The following is a 15,549-nucleotide window of genomic DNA, read 5'->3' on the forward strand; positions in this document are numbered from 1 at the left end:
AAAAGTCACTGACACAAGTAAAAAAAAAAAATTAAAGTTTATAAAAAATTGATAAACTTTTTTTATATATTGTCGCAAATTAATTCTGAGATTGACTGTAAACCTCTGTAATAATTAAGGAAAGCTTATCATTTAAGAAAGTATTCTAATTTGGAGATGAGGGAGTAATTTTAAAAAGTTAACTCAAACCCAATTCTTGATAACGAGGTCCAGTTTGTAATAAATAGCTTGAGTCATTAGGATTTAAATCTGTTAAGAACATCAAAAGAGGATGAAAACACTTGTAATATATAAATAAATGAAATTTATAGGTGGTGCTGAAAATCAAACCAGTGCCTCACACATGTGGTTGGCAAGTGCTCTACCGTTGAGCCACAACCCCAGCCCTATTTAAGAAAGTTTTCAGTAAAAATTAATCAAATCTTGTGTTCACTTCGGCAGCACATATACTAAAATTGGAACCATACAGATAAGATTAGCATGGCCCCTGCGCAAGGATGACATGCAAACTCGTGAAGTGTTCCATATTCTAAAAAAAAAAATTAATCAAATCTTTAAAACATTTTGACAAATAAGTAAATATCATCTCTTTGGAAAATTCACTGCAACTTATTCATTCTTATCTGCTTGTTGAGAGTTTGTGATATGCATAATAACCTCACAGGTGCTGGAAAGAGTGACATAGTAGTATTTGTCCTAGCCATGAGGAATTGATACTTTAGGGGAGAATATGAAGCACAAGCATATAACAACCAGTAAAATTGATCAAACAAGAGCCCCTACCTAGTTAGGAAGTAGAAAGGAAAACATGTGTCACTTCCAAGTTAGTTTCTTGGAAGTAGCATTTACATTGTGATAAGTAACTTACAAAGGAACACTCAAAAAGTCACATAGATAATCTATTGTTGTATGAAGCAGAGCTTCAGTAAAGATGAGGAAATACTGGGCTCAACCAGAAATGGAAAGTACCCTGAAACACGGAACAAGTGTTGAGCAATACGAGAAGAAAAACTAAAAACGTTTAAAGTGCATTCTTGCATTCAGCTGCAGACAAAGTCCCTGAAAATAGCTTGTGTTCTAGAGGGGAGACAGGTAAAACAAACAAATGAGCAAATATGCATTAATATTAAAAACGTGTGTGTGTGCATGTATGCACGTGTGTTATCAGGTGTTGATAAATACTAAGGAGAAAAATAAAGCAAGCTTAGGGGATGGACCTGGCTTGTGGCAGTACAGACTCAGTGTTGATTTAGGACTGTTACTCTTTAAAAAGCCAAGGAAAGACTCTTCCAAGTATGAAACCATGATGAAGTATAAAGTGAGACATCTGATTTCTCTAAACAACAAATATCCCAAAGCTTATTCTATTATCAAGAAAAACAAAAGTTAGGAAACCCTTGATGAGAAATCATCTTAAGTACACTATGAAGTATTCGGATTCTACTCAACTGTCTCTTCTGGGATTCTGTAGCTCAATTGGATCTCCAAGTTTTCTCATTCTCCACCACCATCTTTGTTCCAATGGGCAGGGGAGAGTCCCTCCTCCTGCAGAATTCACTCTGTGAATAAGCCCCTGGAGCCTCCTCTTCTTTTTTCTTAATATTTTTTTAGTTGTCAATGTACTTTATTTATTTATAAGTGGTGCTGAGAATTGAACCCAGTGCCTCACACATGCTAGGCAAGAGCTCTACCACTGAGCCACAACCCCAGCCCAAGCCTCCTCTTCTTTGTCTCTTTTTTCTACTCACTATTTCCAGCCATCCCTCTGCCTCATCCCTGATACCCTTCTAAGCACATGAAATGCTAGTCTTAGAGACTCCATTTTCAGCCTTGTGCTCCTAGCCCCAGGTTAGATTAACTTCTTGATTTTTGCCTCTCTACTTCATCAAATTGTTCATTCAGTGTTTTAGTCAGCTTTTTCATTACTGTGACTAAAAGATCTGACCAGAACAATTTTAGGGGAGGAAAAGTTTATTTGAGGGCTTATGGTTTCAGAAGTCTTAGCCCATAGAAGGTCGGCTCCATTCCTTGGAGCTAAAGGTGAGGCAGAATATCCTGACGAAGGAGTGTGGCAGAAGAAACCAACTCACATGATGATCAGAAAGCAGAGAGAGAAATCTCCACTTGCCAGATACAAATATATACCCCAAAGCCATGCTTCCAATTCCCACCTCCTCCAGCCATACCCTATCACTTCAGTTTCCACTCAGTTAATCCCAGCAGGGATTAACTCACTAATTGGGTTAAGACTCTTATAGCCCAATCGTTTCTCCTCTGCATCTTCTTGCATTGTCTCACATGTGAGCTTTTTGGGGACACCTCACTTCAAACCATAATATTCAGGTTGAAATAATAGAAGATAAGAGATGGGGAAATAGGGCCTGGGAGTTAATTAGCATATAATCTTGGCAAGGTGAGATCTTGGACTAAAATGCAGTATTGCAAGAGCAGATACACAGGAGGACAAAGCATGTAAAGGATCTGCCAAAGAGTGACAGCTCAGCTTGCTATATTCACTTGAAAATAACACATGCAGGAGTGCATTGCATTCCAATGCCTTAGTATCTAAACAAAATAAACATAGGTTGTCCCATAGTCTATCTGCTGGCCACCCATGGTCTCCACATTAGGAACCCCCTCTCTTTGTAAAGAAGATGAACATCTTGAGTAGGGAGACATTATCAGTCAGCAGTTGAAAGGATAATCTGGTGATGTTGTACAACTAGCCATCCTGCATTGAGAAGCCAGAAAAACCTGCTTGAGCATTGTGAAAGAGCCTACAGAATGAAAGAAAGTCTTGGCCAGCTACCCCTCTTATAAGGAATCAATATCCAGAATATACAAAGAACTCAAAAAACTTAACACCAAAAACCAAATAACCCAATCAATAAATGGACAAAAGAAATAAACAGAAACTTCTCTAAAAAAGAAACACAAATGGTCAACAAAAACATGAACAAATAAATGTTCAACATCTCTAGCATTCAGGTGCCGCAGTCTGGCTGGGCACAAAATCATGAGCCACTCAAGCAGGAACAAAGTTTATTTTTTGAAACTGCCGCCAATGTCCGGTACCGCCCGGGAAGATTTTTTCCACCCACACGGCCTCCTCCCGGACCGCAGAGAGAGCTCCTCCCCCGGAACTCCCTCCTACTGTACTTCCCCAACCAATGGGAACTCTCCAGGAGTCCCGTAGCCGGCCTAGGTGAACAGCAGGAGTCCAATATCCATATGAATGCAAATCTTAACATAATCATATCATCTCAATGGCTAGCTGGCCAAAAATGCCATGCATCATATACTTGGCTTTTAGCATTCAGGGAAATGAAAATCAAAACAACACCAAGATTTCATCTCACTCCAGTCAAAATGGCAATGATCAAGCATATAAATAAATGTTGGAGAGGTTGTGAAGACAAAGGAACACTGTTGGTGGGACTTTAGACTAGTATGTACATTGGTGGTGGGACTTTAGACTAGTATGACCACTTTGGAAAGCAGTATGGAGATTCCTTAAAAAACTAGGGATGGAACCACCATATAATTCAGCTTCCTCACTCCTTGGTATTTTTCCAAATGATCAAAAATCAGTGTACTACAGCAATACAGCCATATCAATGTTTATAGCAGCACAATTCACACTAACTAAATTATGGAATCAGCAAATATCTATATCACATATAAAAAAATCGAGTTCTACTCAGCCATAAAAAAGAATGAAATTATGGTGTTTGCCAGTAAATGGATGGCAATGTATTATATCATGCTAAGTGAAATTAACCAAACTCAGAAACTCAAAGGTCAAATGTTTTCTTTCATATGTGGAAGCTAGAGGAACATAAAGGAAATGGGAAGGGAAGGATAGGATAACATGAAGAATTAATCAAATACAAATTAACAGATGTGTGAAAGGAAGTCTAGTAGAATAGAGGAAGGACAATGGGAGAGGGGAGAAAGGACAAGAGGAAAAAGAGGGGGATTATGAACTGAAATCCATTTCCATGCATGTATGAGTATATCAGGATGAACTCAGCTACTACGTATAACTATAAAGCTCTAATAAAAAAAAAATTTTAAAGAGACATGTGTGAGACCATTGTGAGAAGTGAGGAGGACTTGAGCTACTTTAATAGCTGTGAGAATTTTTAGATGTTGGATAGAAAAATATTAAAAAGAAAGAATCCACAAGATTTGGTAACAAATTGGAGAACAGCAGAATCAAAATAACTATATAATCCAATAATAAATAATAGAGGAAGACTTTGAACAGATAATCAGGAAAGGGTGCTGATCTTGGGAAACAAAATATTGAGTTGTTGGCAGAATATCCTTGTACCAGAGTATCAGGCTTTTGGGACTATAGCAGCAGAACCCTTGAAGAAAAGATCAGAGTGGGAAAAAATGTGGGATGAGCAAGGAGAAGAGCTACATCTGCACTAGAAAGGGTAAAGAGAGAGAACAATGGCAGAGATGTCATCTTTGTGGAAGGCCCACATCCAATGTGATGAGGAGGTTAGAGGTCCAGCTCCACCTGGCTAAGAACAAGAGAGAATAGCTAAAGCAATCCTTAGCAGGAAGAGTGAAACATATGACTTCAAAATAGTAACAAACTATACTACAGAGCAATAGTAACAAAAAACAGCATGTATTGGCACCAAAATAGACTTGTATACCAATGGTACACAATAGAGGATACAGAGACTAACCCACATAACTACAGTTACCTTATATTAGACAAAGGCACCAAAAACATATATTGGAGAAAAGATAGCCTCTTCAACAAATGGTGCTGGGAAAATTGGAAATCCATAGGCAACAAAATGAAATTAAGCCCCTATCTCTCACCATGCACAAACTCAACTCAAAATGGATCAAGGATCTAAGGATTACACCAGAGACACTGTGCCCATTAGAAGAAAAAGTAGGCCCAAATCTTCATCATGTTGGATTAGGCCCTAACTTCCTTCATTAGACTCTAATAGCTCAAGAATTAAAATCAAGAATCAATAAATGGGATGGATTCAAACTGAAAAGCTTCTTTTCAGCAAAAGAAACAATCTGTGAGGTGAATAGAGAGCCTATAATTTGAGAACAAATTTTTACCTCACACACATCAGATAGAGCACTAATCTCTAGGATATATAAAGAAATCAAAAATCTTAACACCAAAAAAGCAAATAACCCAACCAATAAATGGGCCAAGGAACTGAACAGACACCTCTCAGAAGATGATATACAATCAATCAACAAATATATGAAAAAATGTTCAACATCTCTAGCAATTAGAAAAATGCAAATCAAAACTACTATAAGATTTCATCTCACTCGATTTCATCTCACTCTAGTCAGAAGGGCAGCTATTATGAATACAAACAACAATAAGTGTTGGCAAGTATGTGGGGGGGAAAAGGACACTCATACATTGCTGGTGGGACTACAAATTAGTTCAGCCAATAGGGAAAGCAGTATGGAGAATTCTTGGAAAACTGGGAATTGGAACCACCATTTGACCCAGATATCCCACTCCTCAGTTTATACCCAAAGGACTTAAAAACAGCATACTACAGGGACACTGCCACATCAATGTTTATAGCAGCACAATTCACAATAGGTAAACTGTAGAACCAACCTAGATATCCTTAGTAGATGAATGGATAAAGAAAACATGGTATATGTACACAATGGAATATTACTCAGCAATAAAAGAGAATAAAATCATAGCATTTACAGGTAAATGGATAGAGTTGGAGAGTATAATGCTAAGTGAAGTTAAGACAATCCCCCAAAACCAAATGCCAAATGTTTTCTCTGATATAATGATGCTGATTCATAATGGGGATGGGGGGGCAGCATGGGAGGAATAGATGAACTTTTGATATGGCAAAGGGGAGGTAGTAGAAGGGAAGAGGTTTGGGGGTAGGAAATATGGTGAAATGAGACAGACATCATTCCCCTAAGTACATGTATGAAAATATGAATGGTGTGACTCTAATTTGTATACAACCAGAGACATGAAAAATTGTGCTCTATTTGTGTAATATGAATTAAATTGCAGTCTGCTATCATATATAACAATAAATAAAATAGAATAAAAAATAGAGAGAGAGAAGGAAAGAGAGATCCAAGAGATCTTTGTGATCAAGACACAAGAGGTTAGACATGGAAAAGCCAAGGATAATCACCTGTGGTAAAGGCCTTAGAAGCTGACAGGGAGTTCAATGGCAACCTTGGAGTTAACTTTGTTGCGGGTAGATGGACAGAGGTAATATTTCATATAACCAGGTACAGAGCACAGAGTGGAATTCAATATCTTAGCTTAAAATAACTTATTACTAAAAAAAAAACATGAAGTAGGTTCTTAAAGTTCTGAAATAAGGATATGAGGAAGACAAAATTGCAGGAGCAACAGCCATTAGAAATACTGGAATTAGATCCTACCTTACCAACTGGCTTGTACTCCGAAGTCTCTTATTGGTGCATTCTGCAGAAAGTTTTTGTGCTTTATGAAATGAACTTTTTGTCTTATGCTTCCTTCGTACCTACATGATAATGAACTAGTTAGCCCTGTAATCAGGAAGTATGCAAAGTTTTGAATCTTAGAAGAGAAAGTGAAAGCAATAATAAAGTGTCCTCCTTTCAAATCTGCAGCAGCGTGAATCAAGGTAATTTATCAGCATTTTTCTTGGGTTTTTCTTTAAATCACAGATTTTCAGTGAGAATAGTGGCCTAACCTGAAGATAGAAATCTGTTCATATTGGGGTTGGGGAGTTTGTCATCTGAGCCGAGACTGGGGAAAGAGGGTGACTCTGGTACTGCTTTAGTGGAAAGAGAGCACTTGGGGATGGGACTTGATTTAAGACTTTCTGCTGAACTGACTCTCTCCTTTTCAGGGATTTAAAAAAAAAAAAAACATTTCCCATGTGTTCCTTGTAATTCTTATAATTTCAATCCCAGAATATTTTGTTTGTTGCAATGTTCCTTAAAGTACAAGGCAGTGTAATGCAAAGTTCACTATACTGAGGGCCAGAAAAGTGTATTTTAGTCCTGAGTCAGCCTCAAACTTCTTGTGTGATTTTGGGACAGTCACTCACCCTCAGTTTCTTTATCTGGACATTAAGAACTTGCACTAGCTGGCCTTTAAAATCCTTGCCAGATTAACATTAGAGACTATCTGAGGAAATGCCAAGGCTTTTCTCTTCACTCTCAAAAAAAAAAAAAAAAAAAAAAAAAAAAANAGAAAGCTTACATAATCTCTCCTCATGATTAGCCCTTTCAGTAATTATCTGTTGCTTGGAATCAGTGTCAGCCAACCAAGTTCAGATGGCAAAAAAAAGAAAAAAAAAAAAACCACTTCTCTCTGGTAGAGTGTGCTAAAGAGAAGCAGAGTAGTCCTTCATGTAAGCCAACAAATGCAAATTACAGTAACCACAGCAGTAATTTACGATCTGGAATTCAGGCATATTCCCTATATGCTAATAGCTGTGCTATGCCAAATTCTTCACATGGATTAGTTAGTTTAATTCTCCTCACATAAGGGGATATAATCATTGCATTGTCTGATAGATGAGGAAATAAATGTTTGAAAAGTCAGAACATCTACCATACAGGGTAGGTTAAGTGAAGCTCCTGTTGGAATCTGGGTGCTGTGATTCCAAAGCCCAGTATAACAAATAAACCATTCTATTTTGTAAAATCCTCAGAAATTCAAAATAATAAACCAATTATTTTACTCATCAGAGGTTCTTAGTAACTATAATTTAAAGTTTTTCTTAAGAGGGAAAGAGAAGCATCATTATTTATCCATTTTTTATTCTCTTTTTTTCCTTTAATATGCCCTTTGATCTGTATGAACATTAAAAGTTGGAAAATTGAAATAATTATTTGGATAATTAATTCTGAAGTACTTGTTAATGATTAATCAAACAACAACAAAAAAAAACAATTTGTGAGGTTAAGTTGGAGCAAGGAAAGGCAAATAGAGGCAAGTGGCAGGTCGGGAAGCAGAGATGAACTGCCTAAATTAACTAAACTTTTTGTTCTAATTTTGTTTTCTGATATGAAGAAACTACTTTAGTTGTATTTACAGAAGTAGTGAATTCAGTTGAATTTGCATTTTAAAAAGTAATGGAAAACTATTGCATCCTTTATATCAGTAGCCATAGAATAAAATCATTGAGATGATATTATTTATGAAAAGAGATTAAGTTCAATACCATTAATAATAAAATTAATATCCGGTATAAAAAATTATACAGAATTCTTTGTGACTACTTTTTAAGGCAAGATAGAGGCATCCTGCTCAATTTATTTTCAGGCATTCAGGCATACTCTTAAAATGATGTAAAACAATGTTATTAGTATTAACAATCAATGAATTTATACTCCTGTCCTTTGCTCATTGCTCAGGAATGCAAAGGGGATCCAATATGTGCAATTTTAAGGAAGGGTCCTTTTATTTGAGCCTAAAATGACTTTTGTTTATAATAACCAGATGATTGCTTAATTTCTACTTTATTTAATGGATATTTGGCTTGTTTCTGATAGTCTTTCACATCCATGCATATCTTTTTATGCTTTTAAGTTTTTGTGAATTGAAATTTTTTTCTTCATGTTTTAAGTGTCTTTTTTTTCTTCTAGATTAAATCTCTCTATTGAAACATTGTTTGGATCTTGGATGGTGTAACTGGAGCCAAAGTGTGATGAAGAACTATGAGATTTACCCTGAATGTTAGCTTGTATTCTAAAGAATAGATTTAATATTCCACTCTTCAGCAATGATTAATTCACTGAGAAAACTATTATTTAATATTTACATAGGATTTTGCTGCTCAGAAGTAATCCTGCCCAAACTAAGCATTTGTTCTCAGTTCTCAGTATCATCTAGTTATCAGTCCAGTGAGGACCCTGGGGCTTTTGCAGTAGCTACCAATGGGGAGCCATTTCCTTGGTATCACCTAAGGCTCCCAAACAGTGTCATTCCTCTCCACTATGACCTTTTTGTCCACCCAAATCTCACCTCTCTGGACTTTGTTGCATCTGAGATGATTGAGATTTTGGTCAGAGATACCACCCAATTTATCATCTTGCACTGCAAAGATCTTGAAATCATGAATGCCACCCTTCAGTCAGAGGAAGATTTAAGAGATAAGAAACCAGGGAAAAAGCTTCATGTTTTGAGTTATCCTGCTCATGAACAAATTGCACTGCTGGTTCCAGAGAAACTTATGGCTGACCTGAGATACTATGTTGCTATTGACTTTCAGGGAAAGTTAGCTAATGGTTTTGAAGGGTTTTATAAAAGCACCTACAGAACACTACATGGTGAAACAAGGTAAGATCTTATCAGTCATTACAGTCTCTTGTCATACTTTCTTTGTGGCTTACATTTCTTTGTCAGTAGTGTGCTTCAGCAATCATTTATAAGAAACCCAACACACTGTGGGGAACTTGGAAGAGAGATAAACTATACTATTTCTTAAGTACAGTGGGAATGGGAAGACAGGATACAGAGGCATAAACAGCTGGAGGGAAAATAAGGCAATTCAAGGAGAGGCCAGTGTAAGACTGATAAGACAAACATGCTGATATGCTAGGGGAAGGAATGGACCCCACAGAGAGGGCTGAAATAGGCACAGCTTCCCAGAGAAGGTGAGTCAACACCAGAAGGAGTTGTGAGGTTTGAATTGGAAAAGAGGAAGTGAGAAAGTGCACATTGGCAGGACATAGTATCATTCAAACCCAGGAGGCAGTGGCAAAGGAGAAATATGTTTGGAGAACTAAGAAATAGGGTCTACTTGGTCATCTCACATTCACAGAACACATACTGTGTGCCAGTCAAGGCTACGGACCTTGAAAGCACAGTAGTAAGAGATGGTCAAAGAGACTATGAGGACAAGAAAATAAATGAAAGTGGCAAGGTAAATGATAGCTACTATGAAGAAAATAAGACAAAGTGATACAATAAGAAGAAAGCATATCTGGGGATTGAGATAAATATAGTTGAGTTGGCAGGGAAGTTATTATTGAGAAGATGCATTTGAGCTGAGACCTGAATTGAAAGAGAGAGCGAGGAGTGAACAGGGGAATCATGAGAACACCTTGGGGTAAGAGCAAAGTCTCTAAGGTAGGGCTGAGGGAGAAAAGAAGGCCAGTGTGAGTTGAGGGAGTGACAGGGGGGAAAGGAACAAGGTCATGTAGAGTTTTAGAGCCTCAGGTTCAAAGGAAAGTCATTGGAAGGTTCTGATCTGGTTTGTGCATAAATCACAATTTATGATCTGGTTTGATCATAAATTTGATCTTTATGAAGATCAAACCTTATCATGGGGTATGTGTTGTCAGCTTTTTATCACTATGATAAAAATTCCTGACAAGAATAACTTAGAGGAGGAAATATTTATTTTGGCTCACTGTTTCAGAGGATCCAGTCCATGGTCAGCTGGATCCAAGGCAGAAATATCATGGCAGAGGAAAGCTTCTCAGCTCATGACAGCTGGGAACCAGAAAGAGAGGGGCCAGGACACACCCCTAGTGACCTACTTCCTATAACTCGTACCTCGCCATAGTCCATTCACTTATCAGATTAGCTCATCAAATAGATTAATCCATAGATGTGGTTAGAGTCCTCATAGTCCAACCATTGCCTAAAAGCCCACCTCTGAACCTTGCTACATTGGGGACCGTGCTTTCAACACATGAGCTACTGAGGGGATATGCCAGACCAAACCATGGTAGGGTATGTCATAGATAAGAAAAAATAGAATTAGAGCAATCATTTGGGAAGTCATTACAGTTATTCAGGAAAGAAATTATGGTAATTTGGGCCAAGCTAGTGACATTAGTTCTGGAGCAAAGTAGTTGAATTGGACATTAATTTTGAAAAGCAGAGAGTTTAAAACTAAAGAAAGTGAATGGATATTGAGCAGATGACTATCAGAGTCTTCTACATACTTGCTTTTCCTTCCCCACCTTGGGTGTTCACTGTCCACTGAGGCCTCAAGTCCACATAGCATAGCTCTTTCCCTGGCCCATCTCTTCTCCTGGCCCAGCTCTTTTCCCCTCCCTTTGGTGACACTCACTGCACTCAATTCTCAGGGACCTGTGCTCAGGCCCAGCACAGTACTAGAAACAAAACATATCAACTCCTTGTCACTAAAGCACCATAAAACCAGTGGTGTTTTGTTCGTTTGTTTTATTTATTTTTTTAAGTAAAAAGTGGTCCATTCAAAGGTCATACATTTTAGGGATAATATTTTTGGAAATGTGGGAGACTACAGGGGTACATATCTGAAGTAAGAGCTAGAGGACTTTCCAGCACACCTTCCATCATTAATTGAAGGCTGTATCTGACTACTCTTATAATTAATGAGTCAGGGCTGCTCATACTCAGTCATCTAAAAGATTGACATGTGGGATAATATGCTGCACAGTGTCGATTGAATCTGACAGAACTCGTGTCTCTCTCTTCTTTGCACACACTCACATACACACACACAAATAATTCAGGAGACAATCATTCTTCTGAGAAGCAGGAAATCACTACTATGCATGTGGAGTTAAAAGTAATTGTGTAATAGCAAAGGTTCAGGGGTTTTTTTTGTGTGTTTTTGTTTGTTTGTTTATTTGTTTTGTTTTCCTTGCTTTTCCAAATGTAGACTTAATAGAACCCAAATTTCACATTAGTGAAAATTATTTCAGACGCTTGGAATTCCTTTACATTTGCAATACCTGCTACAGAATTCAAATGAAAACTTGAGGCTCTGAGTAAATCATTTACATTCCTAACCTCGTTTCCCCAACCAGAATCAGAAAATAAAAGAAGCTGAGGTAAAATTATCTCTATAGCCCCTCTGTTCTCCCCATGGCCCCCTTGTCTTTTATCAGACACTTGAGATTTTTTATTATTCCCTTCTCTGCTCCCCAGGCATACTGCTTAGTTGAAATTTAAAATGCAAACAATAAATTTATAATTACACAATTTCAGGTATTACTGAAGTGCTGGAATACAGGGTTTGTTAGACTGTCTATGACTTATTACAATTTGAAGACTGGAGGAGCTTTGCTGGCCAGCAAATAGATTTAGAAATAGGGACTTTGGTGCCACATGGAGAGCCTTAACCAATGGTGATACAAGAATATGAGAGCCCATCTCCTTGCCTTCAGTGAAAACAACTCGAAGGTATAGTTTCCATCCCAGAGCTCTCTGGGAATAAGGCTGAGGCTGGGACTTTGCGTAATACCACACCTTGCAAGCTTTTCCTCTTTTCTTACTGCCTCATCTTGACAGCATATTCTTAGTAATTTGGGATTCCCTTCCTGGAAGCACAACCTAAGACATCACTCATCTATATAATTATTCGCACATTTTATTGAAGCCTCCTCAGGCTCCAAGACAGTAACTGAACTACTAATTTCCTATTCAATTTTGAGGCCAGTTTAACTGGGTGTGAGACTGATTTGCTAAGGATCCTGGTATAGTTTACTCGAATTCTGTGAGCCTCAATATTCTTGTGTGACACAAGTGTATGGAAATAATGGGCAGTGCTCAAGAGTGAGCATTAATCATGATTGGCAGAGACACTGAGTAAGATTTTACCCTTGTTTTCTTCAAAGAGGGAAAATCTGGATTCACTAAGACTATAGTTTGAGAAATCAAATACAGCATCTCCAGTTTTAGTAAACTGTTTGCTGAAGGTATGAACTAATTTATTTTTGGTTTCACTTGCGTCTTCTGACTGTGGGGGGTCTTTTCGCAGAATAATTGCAGTAACAGATTTTCAGCCAACCCAGGCACGTATGGCTTTTCCTTGCTTTGATGAACCATTGTTCAAAGCCAACTTTTCAATCAAGATAAGAAGAGAGAGCAGACACATCGCACTATCCAACATGCCAAAGGTATTGCCACTTTGAGGAATTTTGGGGATTGTTCTCAATTGTGTCTCTGTCTTTGCTTAAAATTTTTCCCTTGTTTTCAGGATATAAGCCATTAGTTTGTTTTCATCCATCTAAATACTTTATAATTTTCCTAACCCCTCTAGACATTTTGTTTGGGGGTATTCCTACATAAAAAGCTTTTTTCCCCCAAAGAGATTTATATTTTATTTGAGTTCATGTGGAAACAGTGTTCTCCTAAATCAGTGACAAAATTCAGAATTGCTGTTCACCTAGAACAGCACTCCTGAGATGTTAGTGTTAACATGAATTGTTCAAATATCTTGTTAAAATGTAAATTCAGATTCAGTAGGCCTTGGGGTGAGGCCCAAAATTCTGCTTTTATAACAATTCCCTGCTTTGCAACTGCTGTGGGCAAGGGCCTAAAGGACCTTTTCAGGCCTCATTCTGGAAAATTTTGACTGGTAATCTGTAATAACACTTACAATCCCTTATCCATTTTTATTTAAATGTTGAAAGTAGTTCTTAAAATTATTTTTGAAAGCTATTTTTTTTTTGTGATTGTGCATGTTTTTAATTGAAAGAGAACATTGGATTCGGGGGAGGGGGGGCTTGAATTATTCTGAATTGTACTCAGAATACAGAGACCCTGAAGGACACAATTGTCCCTGAGCCTCATTTGATATTTCCTCACTAATGATATGCTTGCCGTTTGTGCTGTTGAACAAAATGTAAAATATTTCCCAATTGATGCTTGGAAAATAGGATAAAAAGAGGCCCTCTCAGTGGTGCTTCCAAATGGTAGACTGCACAAAAAGCAGCCTTGGTTACCAGCAGCCATCAAATGGCCCTATAGTTGTTTTCCACTCTGCTCTAAAGAGGGCCTGGCCTCTGCAGATGCAAGAGAGAAAAGAGACTGTGCTCTGACACTGCATTTCCTCAGATTTTATTTTAATGCTGGAAAACACATTTTCTCTGAAATATTAGCAGGGAAGACTAAGGGAAAATGTGCAAACTGTAGGTGACACATATGCTTCAATTTTTCCATGATCAAACAGACAGAAGTTTAATTTGCTCTTTCATTTTCAGTATTAATGATCTGCTACCTTAGCTCTGAGGCTTCTTTCCAACAGCATGTTCATTTAAAGGCAATATGTCATTCCGTCTCTTTCCTGCGAGCTTTTTATTAATATAATTTTTCATATGGAGGGTAAAGTAGGACTGTTCATTAATATATTACGCAAACAAAAATTGACACTACTGTTATTATATTAGAATTTTGGATATCTTTAGAAACCTCTGGTAACTTCTCCTATTTAAGAAAAATCAACCAGGCACTGTGCCCCATTCTCCCAGCTCAGGAGAGTAGCGAGTTCAAAACCAGCCTCAGCAGCTTATCGAGGCCCTAAGCAACTCAGTGAAACTCTGTCTCTAAATAAATAACACACACACACAAAAAAAGCTAAGGATGTAACTCAGTGGTTAAGTGCCCCTGGATTTAAAAAAAAAAAAAATCAGCCAACACTGTGAAAATATCTCGTCCAATCCTTGAATCTCTGCATTGGCTCAGCTGGCTGAAGCAGCTCTGGTTCATGCTCTTTACAGTGAATACTAGTATAACTTGCTTTTTTGTTCCCCAATCCAGTCTTTTATACTCTCTGGATAATAGTTGCAACAAATAAGATGAGTTGTGGTCCGATGGGATGAAGCAACACACATGAAATTCTCAATCTGTTTAACTGAGAATAAAATATTTAAGGGAAGTAGGAGCCACCCAAGCACTAGTTGGCAGCATACCTTGGGGCATTTCCTTGGCTCCTTTCCACCTTAGGGGAAAACATACCTGCTGTGATATTTACTATGCAAGTACAGTTCTTCTGGCATTGAGAAACTAGCTAAATTGTTGTCCAGCAATGAGTGCTTTATAATTGGAGCTTACATCACCATTCTGGAAGAACTTATGTGAATATCCCATGCACTTCTATTTAAGGAAATGCTAATCCTCATGGGTCACTCCAGGCTCCCATGCAAAACTTGGCTTCCATGGACTGTCTCTCTGGAGCCAGAAATCAGGGCAAATACGTATCTACCTCTTGATCATCTCGGCCACCAGCTTTCAAGTGGTCCAGACTCTCATTTTCTCATAGTCCCATGGATTCACCACCTCTTCTCATAACCCATCCAAACATCCAAGGCTTAATGGTCTTGACATTTGCAGAAGTCCACAGTGCTACCTGCCCGTTGTCCTCCACTTAAGACAGTTCCTTTGCTAGGGATTCATAAAACACTAACTGAATCAGATTCCTCAAAGAGATCATTTTGGGGCAAAATTAATTTGCTGCATAGAGTTAAAAAATACAGCCCAAATAAAATTCTAACTTTCTTAGAATATTTGATCAGTATCTTCTGCTTTATTGAAACTCAGAAATACATTTTTTTTCAATAGAAATCTGTACATTTTAAAACCACAAACATTTGCTGTTGTAGTATTCCAAACAGTTTATTGTAATCCTTCAAGCTATGTTCTCTGGTTGAAGCAAACTGTAATCTTATCCAACAAATAAAATATGCTTAATAAACCATGGTCAGTGCTGTTAACAGCCTGACTTCTTAAAAAGGGCTAGGGGTGGGTCAGGAAAATTTTACATTTTGACAAATTTG

The 15,549-nt window shown here is 37.7% G+C and overlaps 2 protein-coding genes and 1 non-coding gene across 3 annotated transcripts in view; 2 read left to right on the forward strand and 1 right to left on the reverse strand.

Annotated features, from left to right (window-relative positions):
- The window catches only part of Erap1 (endoplasmic reticulum aminopeptidase 1), a 109,976-nt gene extending 103,405 nt beyond the window's left edge, over positions 1–6,571 (reverse strand). The window contains exon 1 of the mRNA XM_015483830.2: positions 6,439–6,571. The gene's annotated coding sequence lies outside the window, so the exon portion shown is untranslated. The remainder of the gene's footprint in view (positions 1–6,438) is intronic.
- On the forward strand, positions 426–532 carry LOC125619267. Its single transcript, XR_007350755.1, has one exon. It is a non-coding gene; the product is annotated as a U6 spliceosomal RNA (small nuclear RNA).
- Erap2 (endoplasmic reticulum aminopeptidase 2) overlaps positions 6,540–15,549 on the forward strand; it is a 38,616-nt gene continuing 29,606 nt past the window's right edge. Inside the window, exons 1-3 of the mRNA XM_015483811.2 lie at positions 6,540–6,662; positions 8,638–9,331; positions 12,753–12,891. Coding sequence (XP_015339297.1) covers positions 8,775–9,331; positions 12,753–12,891 — 696 coding nt within the window. The 5' untranslated portion in view covers positions 6,540–6,662; positions 8,638–8,774. The remainder of the gene's footprint in view (positions 6,663–8,637; positions 9,332–12,752; positions 12,892–15,549) is intronic.

Source organism: Marmota marmota, unplaced genomic scaffold (genome assembly GCF_001458135.2).
Source record: "Marmota marmota marmota unplaced genomic scaffold, marMar, whole genome shotgun sequence".
NCBI lineage: Eukaryota > Metazoa > Chordata > Mammalia > Rodentia > Sciuridae > Marmota > Marmota marmota.